The 20,825-nt window shown below is 36.6% G+C and overlaps 2 protein-coding genes across 4 annotated transcripts in view; one reads left to right on the top strand and one right to left on the bottom strand.

Moving 5' to 3' along the window:
* Positions 1-616, top strand: part of LOC113846508 (chromosome transmission fidelity protein 18 homolog) — a 40,642-nt gene extending 40,026 nt beyond the window's left edge. For 2 of the 3 annotated variants that reach the window (XM_027474871.1, XM_027474872.1), the window contains exons 23-25: positions 98-163; positions 298-329; positions 391-578. In XM_027474871.1, coding sequence (XP_027330672.1) covers positions 98-154 — 57 coding nt within the window. In that variant the 3' untranslated portion in view covers positions 155-163; positions 298-329; positions 391-578. Of the gene's footprint in view, positions 1-97 lie in introns of all 3 variants that reach the window. The other variant, XM_027474873.1, reaches the window with a different exon arrangement.
* An 18,050-nt stretch (positions 617-18,666) lies between these two features.
* Positions 18,667-19,182, bottom strand: LOC113874283. The gene has a single exon (XM_027512520.1). The coding sequence runs from the start codon at positions 19,180-19,182 to the stop codon at positions 18,667-18,669; it is 516 nt and encodes a 171-aa protein (XP_027368321.1).
* Positions 19,183-20,825: the final 1,643 nt, after the last annotated feature.

Raw genomic sequence — 20,825 nt, 5'->3', positions numbered from 1 at the left:
AATAAAATTGGGGCGCGTCTTGTAGTTATTTTTCTCTCTGTTTATCCTCTTTTGCCTAAACAGAAATGTTCACTTCGACTTCTTCATTTCGTCGCAGGGCTTCACCAATGCAGTAAAGAGGCCAGTTCGTATTCGTGAATTTCTATCCAAATAATGTCATTAGCATGTAATGTTTATTTCTTCACCCTAGATTAACTCCGTAGATTAACCCTACGATTACATCGTGCTCTGATGGGGTCTAACTACCTACTTTGGTCAATACTCATGATCTTTTTTGTTCATCATTTATTTACACTTCAAGAAAAGAAGGGAATGGTGTGGCAGATAAGTCAACCAAGCTAGATGTCAGTGATTACAGTTTACACATTGAAGAACTAATTTGTTCACCGAAAGCAAATTTACAATAATTCCCTGCCAAATCTTCATGTGCATTTCTATATCTAATCAAACCCGTTAGTTACCATCTAATACAGAAGTAAAGGACCAAGAATTGTGTATTTGTTCACCTGATATCTTTTTTCATCTCTGGGTGTTTTAGTCCTGGGAGAGCACTAAACTAAGCAATATTTTGTAGCCTAACAAACATTTTATGCTTAATTGTATTTATAAGACCTTTCTAGTTTGGACTGTGATTTTAATCAATTAAGTTTTGTATTCTTTTTCAAGTATTATGATCCGAAGTCCACGAATCAAAAATACATATTTTCCAAGGTTAGAACTCATGAAATTCACTATGCTAATTTAGATTGCATTTGCGTCACATTGGTCTACCAAATATTTGCAATGCATTATTTTCTTCTTCTTCTTTTTTTTTTTTCTTTTTACTATTGTTCCTTCTTAGTTTGCATATATTGTCCTTTATATGATCATGACATTAAGTTTCTTTAATTTAGAAAAATGAAATGAAAAATTAGATCTATTAAATTTTTACTTTAAATTAATTTTTTTTATCTAAGTATTCAAGGGTTTACTATATAGATTTTAGATATGAAATACTTTTAAAAATTTATGATCAAGAAATTTGGCGAGAAATAAATAATTTGAAGGATTATATAAGATAATATTAGAGTTTAACGAGAGGAAGTTTTGATAATATTGTTTATTATGGATATATTTTAATGATTTGGTAAGTGACTTTGGCAGAAATAAGTTTATTGATTCAATTTATGAAGATTGTGAATAGCAAATAAAAATTTGAGTTTTAGGTAAAAGAAAATAGTTCTTAAATTAAAAACTTAAAAGGACCTAATTGACTTTAAAAATATAAAACAACTAAAATTATACATAATTCAAATTACAGATATCATAATGTCATTAAATTAACATCTTTACGGACACTTGTGAATTCTCCCATTAATGGAGCTTAGCTATACAAATTCGGACATAGATAGAAATACAGTACTTTTAATAAACTAAAAAGTAAAACAGAATTGAGTTATCAAAATCATTGTGTAATACACGGGTAAGTTAGTTAAACGCATATACGTTTTATGGTATTAATTATAGTCAATTGCTTAGATATTTCTCAGAAGCTAAGTAGATTTTGCACCATGTATTTTTTTCAATTATTGAAAGTATTTTTAATATAATACAATATTAAATTTCAAAATTTATTTATAAATTTTTTAGAATATAATTTTTTAAATTAAGTTTATATCATTTAAAAATAACTTCTAGAAGTCATTTATAGGTTATTTCTAGAAATTAATTTTTATTTGCAAATTAAATTTTAAGAGTCATTTTGAAATTACTTTTCTCTTTAAGCAAAATTTAATTTTTTTAAAACTAATTTATAATTTTCAACTTTTAATGTAAAACTTGTGAAGCTCCTAACTAAGTCTAATAAACATTCAATGACATGTAATATAATCATGGGATGTGCTTCTTCTATATGAGATATATAGCATCCATGATATACTTTTATTAAGTGAATGCATGTAGTCCTATGAATAAGCAAAGAGCGGTTCAAATCTTCACATGACATCGAACATTCTTTTATATTCTTGTACAACACCTGTCCTTAATTCAAAGTAAAACATAATAAGTATATATACTTTATCATTCAATGGAAACAACATAAATATGCTTCCCTTAGCATTAAACACCAATTCAGAATATTGTAAGATACAGTCTTTGTGCCCCAAGTGTTACCACACCTAAGACTAAGAGAACTAAGTACATAAAGTATCAATAGATCAAAAGGTTGACACCAACATGATCAATACATAATCAAATAAATCATAAACCTTAACAGAACCTACAGAGTAATTTTCTTTTACTATTTATAAACCCATTGTAGGGTGAGTCTCCTAGAGACGTGTATTCTTTAGCAGGACCTGACTTAGCTGCCTCAAGAGAAGATGTCATGATCCCTTTTTGTAAGGAATCGAGAACATTATTATTACACCACTTACTTATTTGAGATAAATAAATAACAAAGAATATAAGTATAAAATTTACTTTTCATTTAAAATAAATAGAATTTTTTATGACAAATATTCAACAGAACAACATAATATTACATTTAGTTCATAATACTCAAAATACATAAAAAAAATTTACTACATCACTCCCTCTATATCAGATCTCAAAATATAAAGAAAATGACTTAAATGCAAAATTACACGACTCTAGTTTTCTAACACTTATTCACTGGCCCCTCAGTTAGTGGAGTAGATGCAGCACCTACTGCATTTGCTCACGTACCACTGTATGATCATCGCAGTACACACGCACACAACAGCATAGACAGAAATGCAAGGGTGAGTTTACAAAAATAAAATAAAATAAACATATATATAGCAAGCAAAATATTACTCACACCAACAGCCCTATGCATTCTCAGCCCATCTAATGCATAACATGAAAACGGTTTCCAACTGATTTCACGGCCAAAGTAGTCTAGAAGGAACCAGCCGATCTGGGAGCGACCCATTCCAGTATATAGATTCAGATAGCATAGCACAGCTCAACATGCTCTATCATTACACGTCTACCCACCTAAACGTGTAACTCGGCTCTATAATGGTGTAAGACATATCTCACAGCATGATGTAGAACGGCTAAAATCATTTCAACAACTCAGCTAAGACAAGTTTATAATAAATCAGCCAAATCTCAGTATTATTAAATCAATGATCAGTGGTTACAGCCTAGAAAAATAACTTTCAAGTATTATTTCCTTTATATCTCAGCTTTTATAAAGAAGATCTAACAAAACCAACTCAAACCTTTCTTTAATAGCATATCAAACTGCTCAAAACATAGTTCATAGGCTAAAGTAAGCTCTCCTTACCTTAGAACGGTGATTCACACCAGATCTACCGAATATTACTTATTTTAATATAAGATTCACTGAAGATTTTGGCTTTAGAACAGTCTCTCCTACGAACACTATGAACTTCTAGGAGAAAGAGAAGGAGAAGAGAAACGAACAGTGAATCTAACTTCAAATTTAGAGAACTTACTTCAAATGCCTTAGAGAAAAGATGAGGGTACATGGGGTTGCTTCTCCACTTTCTGACCAAGGACAACACCAACTGCAAAGTTCAAGGCATCACACATGTGGGGGAGCACATATACCATCAACATAATTTTTACCAACATAACATATAGTTTGAATTTTAACATGTCTATTATATTTCTTACAAAGCTTTTGAAAATAGGCAAGCAAAACTGATGAATCCATATTTTTACTGATATTTTAGCATAATTCTAACACATTTGATAAGAAAAATATATGAAGAAAGCAGAAAAACTCAGAAAAAAGAGTATGAAAAAAAATGAATTCATCAATCAAAGTATGAAAGTGATGTGAGCAAGAAAGAAAATGAATTCATCAATTAAAGTATGAAAGAATAAAAAACAATCAAGAGTATGTCCTAACATAAAAGTAAAGAAGAACTTCAATCTAACTAAATCATGGATCACAATTGGCAAAAATTCTCTCAAAGGTATGTGTATCACTCATTCTCTCAAGTGTATAGGTTAACATTTTCACTCAAAGCACATCATGAAAGTAAGCATAACCATAGGCTTAAAGAGTCTCTAATTTCCACTATTTGAAACATATGCATCAACAGATCAATAGGACTTTTAGGTAATGTGGCTAGGGAAAGGTGGGATAAAAAGAAAGTAGACTAGGCTAAAAACCAAGAGAAAGAAAAGTAATGGGGAATGAGTTAAAAACAAGTAGAAAGGTATCTAAAATTCAATACTAAAATTCTTTCCTTTTTTCTGTTTTTGTTTTTGTTTTTTTTCTATTTTTTTGTTTGTTTTTTGTTTGTTTTTTTTAAGCTACTATTCTAGTGACTAATAATGCATCCAAATTTCCAAACAAAGCACAATATAACATAATACCCCCACACTTATTTTTAACCAACTCGCAAAACAATTCCAAAGCTCATCTAATCTCCAAGGTTAGATGAATCATAGTTTTTCAGGTCACATGGCTTGTAATGAGTTACAAAATCATCAAGAAAGGGTTAATAAGGCTCAAAAGGGTAAACAAGTGAAATAAATGCAAGGTGAGTCAATTTGGCTAAGTAGCTAAAATGTGAAAGAAGGCCTAAATCATATCAACAGTGCATGTGAAAAAATAATCTCAAAAAGAGTCAAGTCAAGTTCTGGAGTACTTACAAACATGAGTGAATCACACAAGAAAGACAATAAGCTCAAATCTTATTAAGGTAATTATTCTACCAATCATTTATCCAAAATCTAATTATCATGAAAAACCAGCTAAACTCAAATGCATGAAACAATTCTATCATGTTATGGAACTCTCAACTAAGAATGACAAATAAAAAGTTGCTCACACAAATGAAATCTAAAATCAAAGGAATCCAATGAAAAATATGCTAAGGCATACTCCCCCCACACTTGAATCAAACATTGTCCGCAATGTGGAAAAAAGAAGTAGAAAATGCAAAACATATGCAAGAAAAGGTAAAGAAAAGCATAAGGAAAAGAAACAAAAGTCAAAGAAAACAATGCCCCAAGTGCCTATGTAGACACATCCTCTATCAAAGTCGGCACCACTAAGGATAAATCAACTATGCTCTGAGCCAACTCCACTGGTTTGCTCTCCTAGAATAGTTTCAGCTGATGACCATTGACTTTAAAAGTCCTGCCAGTAGCTTCATCCGAAATGTCAACTGCACCATGGGGAAAAACATGAGTAATCACAAAAGGTCCATCTCATCTAGATCGCAGCTTACCTATAATCAATTTCAACCGAGAGTTAAACAATAACACTTTCTGGCCTACAGAGAACTCTTTCCTCAAAATATGTGTGTCATGAAATCTCCTAACTTTCTCTTTATACAATCTAGAATTCTCATAGGCTTGCAAGCGTATCTCATCAAGCTCCTGAAGTTGGAGCTGCCATTCAATTCTAGCCTGCTCAAGTGTCAAGTTACAACTCTTTACAGCCATATATGATCTATGCTCAATTTCCACCAGAAGGTGGCATGCTTTACCAAACACCACTCGAAATGGAGACATGCCCAATGGTGTCCAGTAAGCTGTCCTCTGAGCCCAGAGAGCATCATCCAAAAACTTACTCCAGTCCTTCCTGTTATGGTGCACCAACTTCTGCGGCAAGTGCTTGATTCCCTGTTGAATACCTCAGCTTGCCCATTAGTTTGGGGATGATATAGTGTAGCAACTCTATGTGTAACCCCATACTTCTGGAACAATGCTGCTATGGTCCTGTTATAGAAGTGACTTCCCTGATTACTGATGATAGCCTTAGGCACACCGAACCTACAAAATATATTAGTACAGAGAAAATCTGAAACAACTTTAGAATCGCTAGTTCTGGTGGCCTTTGCTTCCACCCATCTGGACACATAATCAACAGCAAGTAAGATGTAAGAATATCTAGCAGAAACAGGAAAAGGACCCATAAAATCAATGCCCCAAAATGATGGACTTTGCTTCCACCATCTGGCCTAGTGATAGTCCCTCTTGCTTTCTGACATACCTCAGCTCTTAGAAAACCTAGCTGCATTGCTGAATATGGTGGACTAATAAAATATGTTGTCCAATACTCTCCTGGTTGTCCTCTGCAGTCCAAAATGGCCTCCTACAGATATGCCATGACAAAAATGTAGAATATCCTGAAACTCATGGTTCGGAACACACCGACGGATAACCTGGTCATTACAAAATTTTCACAGATATGGAGCATCCCAGACATAATATTTAGCATTACTTTTAAGCTTATCAACCTGGGATCTAGATGCATCAGGAGGTACAACAGAAGTAACCAAATAATTTACAATATCAGCAAACCAAGGTACAGATTCTATAGAATATAGAGCAAATAAATAATCCTTAGGAAAATTGTCATGAATAGGTAAAAGATCAATGGTCCCTTCAATACGACTCAGGTGATCAGCAACCTGATTCAACACACCACTCTTGTCTTTTATATCAATATCAAACTCTTGTAGAAGAAACATCCATCTGATCAATCTGGGTTTAGCATCCGGCTTCTTCAATAGGAATTTCAGTGCAGCATGATCTGTAAAGATAGTATTTTGGAGCCAAGCAGATAAGAACGAAATTTATCTAATGCAAATACAATAGCCAGCAGCTTCTTCTCAGTGGTGGTATAATTTATCTGAGCTGCATCAAGAGTTCTAGAGGCATAAGTAATAACATGGGGAAATTTACCAACTCTCTAAGATAATACAGCTCCAAGTGCAAAGTCAAAGGCGTCACACATCAACTCAAAGGGAAACTTCCAATTTGGTGGCTGCATGATAGGTGTTGTAGTGAGTCTCTTCCTTAACTCCTCAAACGCCTCCTTACATGAATCAGTGAATAAAAATGGTATGTCTTTCTGTAAAAGACTGAACAATGGCAGAGCAATCGTGCTGAAGTCTCTGATAAATCTCCTGTAAAAACCTGCATGTCCAAGGAAAGAACGCACCTCCCGCAGAGAAGCGGGGTAAGACAGAGAGGAAATAACATCAATTTTTGCTTTATCAACCTGTATTCCCTTCTCAGAAATAAGATGCCCTAAAACTACACCTTCTCTTACCATAAAGTGGTATTTTTCATAATTAAGCACAAGGTTAGTTTCAACACATCTTTCCAAAACTCTGGTCAAGCTATGCAAACATGAATCAAATGGGGAACTGTAAACAGTAAAATCATCCATAAACACCTCCATGCAATTTTCAATTAAATCAGAGAATACACTCAACATACACCTCTAAAAAGTAGTAGGTGCATTGCATAGGCCGAATGACATCCTTTTATAAGCAAAAGTGCCGAAAGGACAAGTGAAAGTGGTCTTGTGTTGGTCCTCAGGAGCCTGGTTGAGTCGCCTATAATCAATATATACTCTCCATTTGTTGGCAACTCTGGTGGGAACCATCTCATTCTCCTGGTTCTGCACAACAGTAATCCCAGACTTCTTGAGCACCACTTGGACAGGTGAAACCCATGTACTATCAGAAATGGGGTAAATGATCTAAGCCATCAGTAGCTTGGTCACCTCCTTCTTTACTACATCAAGAATGGTAGGATTGAGTCTTCTTTGGAGCTGTCTCACTGGTTTAGACTCATCCTCCAAGTGAATCCTGTGCATACATATAGCTGGACTGATTCGAGGAATGTCAGTCAAGGTCCAACCAATGGCCTTCCTGTGCACCTTTAGGACATGTAGCAGCTTCTTCTCCTGGTCTTCTAGAAGGCTGCTGGAAATAATCAATGGGAACCTCTGCTCTGCATCTAGATAGGCATATTTAAGATGGTTTGGCAGAGGACTCAACTCTAATAAGGGCGACTGCTGAACAAATGATAATAGAGGCTGTGGGGTAGCAACAGCCATGGATATAACATAATCTAGACCTGCATCTGTAATGAAAGGTAAAACAACAGAAGATATGGCAGTATCAATCTCAGCACAAATGGAACATATGCCACTATCACAGGTGCAGCCTGGTAAAGCATCAAAGTCTAAATCTCAAAACTGAGAAAAATCAAAGTATGATTCCAAATCTACATCTACATCGACATCTACAGCAACATCAGAACCTATAACATCAATATCAACTAGAAAAACAAAATGGTCAGAAATCATAGAATGGCTCTCAGCTGGATGTCTCATGGCATAAAAAATATTGAAGTGAACTGTGTCATCTCCAAACTCCATAGACAATATGCCTGTATGAACCTCAGTCTTGATCCTCGCAGTTATTAAAATTGGCCTCCCCAGAATCAATGTAGAATTCTCATCCTACATATCAAGAATATAGAAGTTAGTTGAAAAAATTAACTGGTTGACTTTTACCAACACATCTTCAAGCACTCCCAAAGGCTGAGTTGTGCTACAGTTTGCCAATTCAATGATCACATTGGTTGGCTTCAAGTCTCCCAAATGTAGCATTTTATACACTACTGATGGCATGATATTAATGGAAGCTCCCAAGTCCAGTAAGGCATTAGTAAAGGTTGCTTCTCCAATAGTGCAGGGTATGAAGAATGTGCCTAGATCATCACATTTCTATGGAAGACTGGACCGAGATAGGGATGAGACTGTTTGAACTGCTCTCTTCTTCAAATTCCTCTGGTATGTATATAGCTCCTTCAAAAATTTTGCATACCTAGGAATTTGTTTAATGGCATCCAATAGTGGTATATTTATCTCCACCTTTTTGAAAGTATCCAACAACTCTTGATTAGACTCCACTCTCTTTGTTGTAGAAGCTCTGGATGGAAATGGAAGAAGGATCTGCTGCTGCTACACAGACTTCTCTATGACATCTGCACTAGACTGAGTTGGTTTGGCTTGCACTAGATTGTTATCCAGCTCTTTGCCGCTTCTCATAGTGATAGCACTGACATTAACTTTAGGATTCACCACAGGTTGAGAAGGTAACGCTCCAAACCCTTGCTGCTGCAGATTGTTCATTGAGGTAGCTAATTGCCCAATCTAGGTCTACAAATCCTATATAGTGGCTAATACATTCTACTGGAACTACAGACTTTGTGTAGCCATCTGGTTCATCAATTCTTCCAGAGAAGGGCTAGAATTAGGTTGCTGCACAGGTGGCTATTGTGGAGCTTGCTGTCTGAGAGGAGGAGGAGTATATTTCAGTTGTGGCTGTGCTAGCTGTGGTGGCTGGTGGACTAGATGCTGCATAGGCTGTTGCTGTTGGTAATTACACCTCTGCTGATGTTGTGTTAGGCCTGGACCATATCGCAGGTTAGGATGATTCCTTCACCCTGAATTATATGTAAGTGCAAATGGATTATACTGCTGCTGGTGGTGGTACGGAGGATGTATACCTGCCACTACATGGGATGGTGCACTGGATGTCTCTTGTAGTTGAGGACAAGCATCCGTGTAATGATCACCTGAACATATACCACATGTCTATGGCGTCTGTGGCACTGCCTGTCCCATTGCTAGTTGCCTCACCAATGAAGTTAACTCCGTAAGCTTATTTTCTAGCCTCGGATTATCAACCGCAGCCACAGTGGTAGTTGTTGTTTCATGCATAGGTCTGGTCACACTCCTAGAACTGAACTGCTGTGAGTTCTCTGCCATATTGGAAATCAAATACCTTGCAGTTGCAGGGGTCTTGTCCATCAAAGCTCCTCCACTAGCCGTATCAATCATGCTCCTCTTCATAGGAAGTAAACCTTCATAAAATTACTAGATCAATAGCTGCTCATTGATTTGGTGATTCAGACAGATTGCACAAAGTCTGTTAAACCTCTCCCAATACTCATACAAAGTTTCTCCTTGCAGTTGCCAGATCCCACTTATTTCTTTTCTGATTGCTGCTGTTCTGGAGGCAGGGAAGAACTTCTCTAAGAATCTCCTCTTCATGTCATTCCAGGTAGTGATTGGTGTTGGCTGCAAGTAAAGCCAGTCCTTGGCCACGTCACACAGTGAGAATGGAAACGCCTTCATCTTGACAAAGTCTTCAGGCACATCTATTGGCCACATGGTAGAGTAGACAACATGGAACTCCATCAAGTGTTTGTGCAGATCCTCTCTTACTAGTCCATGAAATTTGGGCAGCAAATGTATCAAACCAGACTTCAATTCATAGGTGGCTGCTCCTTCTTGCAACTGAGGCACTTGGATGCAAAGTGGCTGGTGGCCAACATCAGGGGCAGTCAGCTCCTTCAAGGTTCTCTCTTGGTGGTTGTTTGCAGCCATCTGTCTTGTATTGCACTCTCTTTGTGATTGTTGTAATCTTTGAAGCCTTGATCGTGTCCTCTCAATCTCAGGATCTAATGGATACAGTGTACCTGGTTTAGACCTGGTCATGCATAGTTAGAATCACCAAAAACATCCTGCACTTAATAAACACTCATAAAGTGAACACTGTCAGTTTACAAAGCAAGTACTGTAAAAATGTGAGATATGGATGAATTGAGGCCTTGATAAATCTCTTTTTGGTATAAGAAAACAACATAAAAATTTTCAGAATTTTTTAAAATGCACAACTATGTAAACTGGATGCCTAAAAGCAGGAAAAATAGATAAATAAATAGGAGAAAATAAAAAAAATTCAGAAAGCAAGCAATTTTTGAAAAACTGGCCAACGACAACCAACATAGCAAGTTACAATGAAGAGGAAATTTTTTTCTACCCCAAATGCATATGCAATAATGTCAATTCTAGCCAAAGTTATGCCCGTTTTAAGTTTTCAAAATTTTCTCTTCGCCACTCACTTGTATATTTTTTTTCTACTACTCTTTTTGCAAATCCGACAACTCTACTATCCAAAAGACACTAAAAGAAATGTGGACACAAAAATTAAACTCAAAATTCAATCTCTAACGATTTTATTTGATTTTTCTAAAATCAAGTGAATAGTAAGTGAATAGTAACCTACACTGGCGATGCAACGCAAATGCAAACGAAAACAAAGCAAACGCAAAGAAGCCAAGACTCAAAGACACAAAGACACAAACGAACAACGTAGGAAATTAAATCGAGCTGTTAGCGCATGCAATAAAATTAAAACTAAATGACTTGTGTCCCCGACAACGACGCCATTTTGACAACCACGTCGTAACGGTTTCAAACAAAACAAGGTTCCTCAAACAAGCATGCAATATAAGGAGTAAACCTAGGTCATCTCACAAGGACACAAATTCAATTTTATTTCCAATTTTAAACATACAACGGTGATTAATTTGGAAGTTTGTGATTTAACGATGAATTAAAAACGAAAGTAGTTCAAATGAAAGTGGATCAAGACAATGAAAACAAATATAAAATCTAAAAATAAATTTGAGAAACGAATTTGAATTTAAAATTTGAAAACAAATATAAAAAATAAATCTAGAACTGAATTTAAATTTAAAATTTGAAAAAAAATCTTAAGAAAAAAATCTAAAAATGAATTTCAATTTCAATTTGAATTTAAAATTTGAAAAGAAATCTAAAAAAATTGAGAACTAAAATTGAAAAACAATAATTGAAAATGAAAATTAAAAATAAAAATTGAAACAAGAACAATTAAAACTAACAAAAATTAAACCTACAAACCACAAACGCAAACTAGGATTACTATACCGAATTTATCAAACTCAAATGCAATAGAAAACAATCGATCGATATTACATTCAAGAACAAAAACCAAATTCAATCAAATTATGCACGCACAAATCTTAATCAAGAATTGCAAGAAGGTAAAAAAGATAAACTCAGAGCGCTCAATCGATCTAGCAATCCACGCTTGAGACAAGATGATTCGCGACACCAAATAATTAAGAACACACAGGATCCGAAGAGATGCAAGCGAATGGAACGAAACAAATTTACTCTCAAAAACAGGAAAGTGTCGTTACCAAAAAAATGAAATTATTAAAAGGATAAGAAGAAGGGTCCAAAATCAACCTTTTGACCCCTATATATACTGGTCTTAAATGAAAACAAAAATAAATGGGCCAAGGCCTCTGCGAAAAATAAAATAAAAGCCCTAAGTAGAAACCCTAAATATAAAAGGTAAATTTTAAGTCTGAACTTCAAAAACTAATAGAAAATAGCTCTAAACTTTGAACAGCATGATCCATATGTCTAAATTGAAGCCCAAAAAGTCAGAAATCCATTGCAAAAAGAATCATTCAAAAAGGAAGTCTGCAGAAAAAGTTATGACCGAAATAGTGGATAAAGGTCAGAATAGAAATAAATACGAAATATAAAGTAAAGATGACAAGTATTCATGAAAACGCTAATTTAATGCAAGAAATGCAAAAATATGCTAAATACAATAATTAAAGAAAGAAAAGGTATTTTGGAATATGCCATAAGGCTATAAATGTGAGTATAAAATACAAATCATCAATCGCACATAATACTCATATTTGTATACGGCACTTAGGCCCACATTCAATCACATTTCTTAAATCACCAATCAATAGCATTTCATAATACCTAATTACCCACAATGGTTCAACTAACTCATCACACATCACATTGCATTCAAACATACAATAATTCCCATTAAAACACACATTTCCTACCCTCTATCTCAGCCACATTACAATATTTAACAGAATAATGGAAATCAAACAAGAGGGGACCTCGTTGCAGCAACACTCTCTCTCGCTATAACAAAAATTTCAGAGAAAATTGCACTCTAGTTTCTGCAGAATCTTGCTATAGCGAGACTGCACCCAGAATTGCACCCCAAACTGTCGGTCTCTTGCTACAGCGAGAGACCTCTCACTATAGTGAGAAGGCAACAGTTTCACGCCTTCCTCCCAGGGCCCTCTCGCTACAACGAGAATACCCTACACCAGACACTTAGCTAAAATTTCAGTCCACTTCTAATCATCTACTACAATTCTAGTTCCACTATAATCAGTACACTTGCTCATACCAGTTACACCATCACATATACATATATTCTCATTACAATGCATATATATATATATATATATATATATATATATATATATCAAGTACACAACACATGAAAATCCTCATACGCTCTTATATTAATAATAAAATAATATTACCAAATTCGATGCGTTACATGTTGCACAACATTTGTTGTGTAAATTCTATTCTTTGAAGTGCAATTATGTGCTTGAAAGAGATTAGGGGTGTTTAATTTAGTTATGTGCTAAATCTCATCAAGACAGAACCCTAGGGTAGCCACCTCAATATGATAGTGACTACTTTGTGCGTACTGATGACATAGTACATGTTCTGGGTTCGTTTTGATATCCGAATTTAACTTTCTACTTGCTGATTCATTCTCCTGTACTTGCATTGCACTGAACACCACTCTGTTGAAATTGACATATATGTATGTCTTATGTAGTGATCATTGTGAAATACCACAGCAAGCACTTTAATTCCACTCTTGACATGTGCAACACCATAGCTAATTGCACTTCAATTGTTAGAATTAATTTGATCCCCTGCAACCAACACACATATTTCTAAATTGCCTACATTTTGATTTAATCTATTAGAATTAATTTGCCTATATTCTAACATGCATTCCATGTTAATTGCTCTCCACTTATCTGCACTTCTTTGCACTAATTTTCATTTTGTTACTGCACTGCCCTATGACAATATATACACCCATTGCACTGCTTAAATTCTGCTGTGTGTACTTTTATGTGCTTCTGTACTTCTGCACACGTATGTTTCCATTTAATTTCTGCAAATTGGAAGTAATCATCCTTGCTAATTGTCTGCATTGAATCTACACTGCCTATAATTTGAGTGCTCTTTCTTGACACTTCATTGACATACCCTAATTCTCTACATTCCCTACACCTAATTCACTTTGCTACTACATCGTTGTTTGTTTCAATTTTCATGCTCCAATGTCATCATGTCTGATACTCACATTACAACGCACATTATGGTTTGCCTTGTTCACTTTCAATCTGAATCTTATTTTGTTTGCCATATACCTTTGCTGTATCATATTAGTGTGCATCCAACTCAGTATTTCTTCTTTTCTTCTTTGCAACAACCATGGTTAACTCACCAAAAAAGAATCCTCGAAGGCCCAAGAGAGACAAGACAACTGATGCATCTTCATCCAGGCCTCCACCTACACATGACCCTAGATTTTGGTTATTGGAGCATGAAAACTACTTCAAAACCAACATTTTAAGAGGGGAATTGGTGCAGAACAAGAATTTTGAAATTCAAGAGGAAATTCAAAAAAGTGGTTGGGACCTCTGCTGGCAATGGGTGGAAGGAAATCACCCAGGAATTCTATGCAAACGCCATTACGGTAAAAGGCGACACTCTTCCCCCTTGACACAACATGGTGAGAGGCAAGGAGATCAATTTCACCCCTTCCAACATCCAAAGAATTCTGAATATCTACGTTGTGCGTAAACAAGCTGGGCAGCTGGACTTCTCTACTTTTAGCATCTTGGAGGACAAGGATTATAAGCCTACCCTTCAAGCCATCTGCAAGGAGGGTGAGAACTGGGAGTTTGACACCAGAATGCACCCCAAGAACCTGACAACAAGACGCCTGCTTCCTGGAGCCAAAATTTGGAGTGTCTTTATCCTCAACTCCTTCATGCCAGTCATCCATTCTTCCACATTGGCAGTGAAGCGGGCAGAGCTCATATATGCCATCCTCATAGGCATGCCTATCCACATTGGTGATGTAACCCTAAATTTCCTTTACTCTATAAATGATTGTTGAATTATATAAACCTCATTGAATAAAATATAAGTATAACATAGAGACTCTAGAACTAAAATTTTCTTTAACAAAATTTACCGAAATGAGTCTAATCGGTAAAGAATCGTGTAATATAAAAGAAAATAAATATATAAATTTTTTTAGACTATTTAAAATAGTCTTATATGATTTATAAGAGGGTTAGAAAGATCCAAAAATGGAAAATAAACAAAATTGCAAAATTTGACCAAAATGACCAAACTATCCCTAAAAACACTTAGGATGGAGGTCCCTTTTGGGCAAGCAAATGAATGAAATAAATTATAAAATTTTTATGGTAAGATATTGGATCAAATAGGGCTATGTAAATTCAAGAATCAAGCCAAAAATCCAAGTACAAAATTCAAACCAAATTCCTCAAAATAGCCCACATATGATGTGGAAAATGGCCCATTTTGTGCCAAAAACTTGCAAAATTTGTAACTTACCTAACCCAATTAAATTTGCACGTTTTCTTGGCTTGAAAGAGAAGCCAATTGACCAGTAAATGAAGCATGAAAGAAGCTGGAAGGAAGTAGCCAATAAGAAAGAAAGGCAAGTCAAGGTTTCATGATTAGGATTTTGAATAAGTGGCAAGACTCAATTTCCATCCAATTTTGAACTTAGGAACCATGACTACCCCAGCCAAATGAGACTAGAAGATACACTCTAAAGTAACTAAAAGAATTAGAAAGAAACCAAGAGGATTTGAGTACAATTGGATAAAGAATCTAAGGACAAGAATCATGATAGAGGGCAATTTTGGCATTAGGAAAGATGGCCATGTGTAGGCTTATGAGAGAAGCTTCAATTGGGCCCCAAATTAAATCTCCACACTTGCTCCAAGAGGGAGTAACCGTAAGGGGCCAAGGGAGAGAGAGAAAGAGCCAATAAGAGAAGAGCTTGAGTCATCTAAACTTTCAGGAAATGATGAAGGAATATTGACTCAAGTCAATACATTATCCCTTGCCAAATTTTCTCATTAAATCATGACCAAACCCTTTCCAATGAAACTAATAATTGGAGGAATTAAGAGAAAAGAAACTAGACTTAGTAAACCAAAGAATTAGAATCAAATTGGACAAGTACAAAGTCATAAAACATGACATAATGACTTAGAAAATTGCTAACCATGCTTTGAAACTTTGGGAGCAATTTGAACGTAGATGAGAAACTTTAAGGAGGCCACCTTGTGAAGCAAAAATACTTGTCAAAGACTATGGCTCAGAAACCAGTAAGGGAAAGTGACCAAGAAATGCTTAGAACTCTCAAATAGGACAAGAGAGAACTAGAGCTTGAAACTCTTAGTAGAGAATGAGAATTTGCTTCTTCAACTTGATGCCAAAATGAGGAGTAATGGGGTATTTATAGTATTACAAGGATGGTTCTAGAACATAGAGTATTTTATAGTATTTTAAATAAGATAATTCTAGATTAGAGATATTTCTAGAGAATGGATAAGTCTAGAGTAAGGATATTTCTAGATTAGAGATATTTCTAGATATTGGGCCATATGATTAGGGATGTTTCTAGATATTGGACCATATTGTTAGGGATGTTTCTAGATATTGGGCCATATTGGGTCATACTCCCCTGGTTGGAAAAGACTCGTCCTCGAGTCTAAGTATTATCTTCATAGTAAGGCAATAGATCTGCAACGTTGAATGTAGCAGAAACTCTGTATGACTCAGGCAGTTCTATCTTATAAGCATTGTCATTGATCTTCTGTACTACTCGGAATGGTCCATCTGCTCTTGGAGACAATTTAGCATTTTACTACTTTGGAAATCTATCCTTCCGCAGATGAATCCATACCAAATCTCCTTCTTTGAAAATAGCATGTCTCCGATGCTTATCTTGTTGAGTTTTATACTTGGTATTTTGCTTCTCAATTTGTGCTCGAACTTGCTCATGAAGCTTCTTAATCTCCTTTGCTCTTTGGTCAGCATCGACACTGAACTGGTTATTAGTGGAAATAGGGATCAAGTCCAATGGGCTAAGAGGTCTAGTACCATACACGACCTCAAATGGACATTTTTTCAGTAGCAGGATTACTGGAATTGTTGTAGGCGAACTCAACTTGAGGTAAGATAAGATCTTATTGTCGAAGATTCTTCTGAACAAAGCTTCATAGTAGATTTCCCAGAAGTCTATTTATTGCCTCTGTTTGTCCGTCAGTCTGGGGGTGGCTAGCACTGCTGAACTGTAGTTAGTGCCCATCTTCTTCCATAGAGTCCTCCAAAAATGGCTTAAGAATTTAACATCTCTATCCGAAGTGATGGTTTTGAGAATTCCATGAAGTCGAACAATCTCCTTGAAGAATAGATCGACAATGTGAACAACATCATTGGTGTTTTGGCAAGGTATGAAATGGGTCATTTTAGAGAACCGGTCCACGACCACCATTACTGAGTCCTTCTGTCGTTGTGTACGAGGTAATCCTAACACAAAATCCATGTCGATATCCTCCCATGGTGCAACTGGTACTGGAAGAGGTAGGTATAGCCTAGTGTTTTGGCTTGTGAACTTGGCAAGGTGACATATTCGACACCTTTGAATGTGACGAATAACATCCCTTTCAAGTCTCGGCCAATAGAAGTTTTCTTTGATTAAGGCTATTGTCTTGTCTCGTCCAAAGTGTCCAGCTAATCCTCCGTCATGTGCTTCCCAAATGATTGCTTCTCTTAAGGAGCATTGGGGAATACACAAGACATTGTTTTTGAATAGGAATCCTTGTTGTCGATGGTAATGTTGGAAAGGTTGATTTTCTGTAGAGCTCCAAATGTTTCAAAATTCTGGATCATCTTAATACAATTCCTTAATAATTTTAAAACCTACTACCTTCATCTGCATTGTAGATAGTAATGCACGTCGTCACTTAGCGCATCTGCTACACTGTTTTGAACCCCCGACTTGTGTTTAAGCAAAAACGGATAGGCTTGAAGGAACTCACTCCAGGATGCATGTCTACGACTGATCTTTTGTTGAGAATTCAAGTGTTTCAAGGCTTCATGATCTGTATAAAGGATGAATTCCTTAGGAAGCAAATAGTGACTCCAATGTTGCAGTGCTCTCACAACAGCGTAGAACTCCTTATCATAGGTGGAGTATTTGAGTTTAGCATCATTTAGCTTCTCGCTAAAGAAAGCTATAGGCTTTCCTTCTTAACTGAGAATAGCGCCAATGCCGCAATTCGAAGCATCACAGCTTACTTCGAGCACTTGATCAAAGTTAGGAAGTGCTAAAACTGGAGCTTCAATTAGTCGTCTCTTCAACTCATCAAAACTATTTTGAGTGCGTTCTGACCGTTGAAATTTATCTCTTTTAATACAATCTGTAAGCGGGGCAGCAATAGAGCTAAAATTCTTTATGAATCTTCGATAGAACGAGGCTAATCCATGAAAGCTCTATACTTCTTACACAGAGTTAGGGGTAGGCCAGTTGATGATTGCTTCAACCTTGCTAGGATCAACCTTGACACCTTCACTCGTAATGATGTAGCCCAGAAAATTTACTTCATTGGTCAAGAAGGTGCACTTTTTGAGGTTGGCATACAACTTTTGCTCCCAAAGAACGTCCAACACTTGGCGAATATGGTTTAGATGTTCTCCCTTACTTTTGCTCTAGATTAAAATATCGTCAAAATAAAAAACTACAAACTTTCCAATAAAAGTGCGTAGTACCTGATTCATCAGGCGCATGAAGGTGCTAGGTGCATTGGATAAGCCAAACGGCATAACAGTCCACTCATATAGCTCATCTCTTGTCTTGAAAGCGGTCTTCCACTCATCACCAGGACGTAGTCTAATCTGATTATAGCCACTGCGAAGGTCAATCTTCGAGAATATGACTGCTCCATGTAGTTGGTCTAGCATATCATCGAGTCGTGGAATCGGGAATCGATACTTTATGGTAATCTTATTCACGGCTCGACTATCCATGCACATTCTCCAACTTCCATCTTTCTTGGGCACTAATATGACAGGGATACACATGGACTGACACTCTCTTGTATCAATCCTTTTTTGAGAAGATCCTCCGCTTGACGTTGTACTTCAGCATGTTCATGTGGACTCATCCTATAAGTAGGTTTGTTTGGGATAACAGCTCCTGGGATAAATTCAATGGCATGCTGGATGTCCCTTATAGGTGGTAAACCAGGAGGAATTTCTTCAAGTACCACATCTGGGTATTCTGCAAGGAGCTTTTCTATTTCTTGTGGAATAGGTGTTCCAATGTTTTGTTCGACCATGAGTAATAAGCTTGTTGATTGAGATTCTTCTCTCGTCATCTTAAGCTGTGGTTTAGAGATTAGGGATACGAGTGGTTTGGCTTTGCGTGAGGTCGGGTTGACTTCTTCTGGACCCAATGGAGTCAACTTGATTCTCACTCCATCTTTGACAAATGAGTAGGTATTCTTAAACCCATCATACACAATCTTCCGATCGTATTGCCATGGACGTCCCAATAAGAGGTGACAGGCATCCATGGGAAGGACGTCACACCAAACTTCATCTTGATATTTTTTCCCGATTGAGAAAGCAACTAGGCAACGTTTACTAACCTTGACTTCATTACCCTTATTCAGTCATTGTAGCTTGTAGGGATGTGGATGATCATCAGTAGGGAGCTTCAATTTCTCCACCATGTAGCTAGACACAACGTTTTCACAACTTCCACTATCGACGATGACATCACAAATTTTATCTTGAGTGGTGCATCGAGTGTGGAATATATTGTGTCTCATCCATGGTTCTTCTCTAACGGTTGCTGTGTGAAGACTGCATCTAACCACTAAGGCTTCTCCATGATCTGCTGGGGTCAACTCTTCATCAAATACTGGAAGACTGTTGAAATCATTTTGGTAGAATTCAAGTTCTTCTTCAGATGCTTCGTAGGGCTCTCCTTCAATGATAGTGACAACTCTTTGATTGGGACATATGGAAGCAATGTGCCCATAACCCTGGCATTTGAAGCATTTAGGCGATTTGGATTAGGTTGGTTGTTTGGGGCTAGTGTCTTTAACAGGGTTGGAAAGGGTTTTGTTGTAATGGTTGAGCTTTGCGAGGGGTAAAAGGGCTTTGTGAGGATGATGGTTGGAAAATTGATCTTTTAGGGAGTTACTTTTTGACTCGAATGGCTAACTTGATTACATCATCTAGGGTCCAATACTGTTGTAGTTGGACAAGTTGGGAAATTTCAGGATTTAGCCCTCCAAGAAATCTAGCAATTGTTTGTTCTTCCTTCTCTTGTATATCGCATTTCATCATCAACAATTCAAATTCTCTAGTATACTCCTCTACTATCTTAGAATCCTGGCGTAAATTATGGAGCTTAATGAAATTATCTTAATAGTAGTGGTCAGGAAGAAACTTACGAGTGAGTTCCTTTTTCATTTTCTCCCATGTCTCTATCTTGTTTCGGCCTTCCCGCTCACGTTTCTTCTTTATATTTTCCCACCAAATGGATGCATGTTTCTTCAGTTTAACAGCGACGATCTTGACCTTTTGTTCATCCGAAATTTCTTTTAATTCGAACACACACTCCACTGTCTGTAGCCAATCCACAAATTCATCTGGCTGTAGTCTCCCCTCAAATTCAGGAATGTCTATCTTGATGTTGCCGAAGTAGCCTCAAGTGCTCTTTCTTCGTGGGTGACTAGTGTTAGACGAAGAGTCACTTTCTTCATAATCATTTTCTGAATTGGAGTTCCTTCGACGATTGAGTAGAGCTTGTTGTTCCTCCACAATTTCTTGTAGTTCTTGAATTTGTCGGCGTAACTCGTCCATCTCGATCTCTTGAGCATTCCTTCGATTTTGGCGTCTTGGTGGCATTTTGTTGTATGGGTGTGAATAAAATTATGAAAAGGTTTGGGACAATATGCGGCGCAACACTGTTGAATGCGTGGTGCTCATGCGACTGATGATGTCACTGTCTTCAACCTCTCCTGAGCGCGTCTACGGTGTTGGCTTGTTAAGAAATGACTCAAAATGCTTCTTAAGAGTGACCGAAACTAACTTCAGTAAGGAAAGAAGTGAAGAGAATTTAGGTCAATTCTAAACGACCAAGAGCGTAGGAAGCTGGGAACCTGGCTCTTGATACCAAATGGCTCATAAACCAGTAAGGGAAAGT

The sequence above is a fragment of the Abrus precatorius genome, unplaced genomic scaffold (genome assembly GCF_003935025.1).
Source record: "Abrus precatorius isolate BTA unplaced genomic scaffold, Abrus_2018 Scaffold8, whole genome shotgun sequence".
Classification (NCBI taxonomy): domain Eukaryota; kingdom Viridiplantae; phylum Streptophyta; class Magnoliopsida; order Fabales; family Fabaceae; genus Abrus; species Abrus precatorius.
This window is presented reverse-complemented; position numbering and strand designations above follow the sequence as displayed.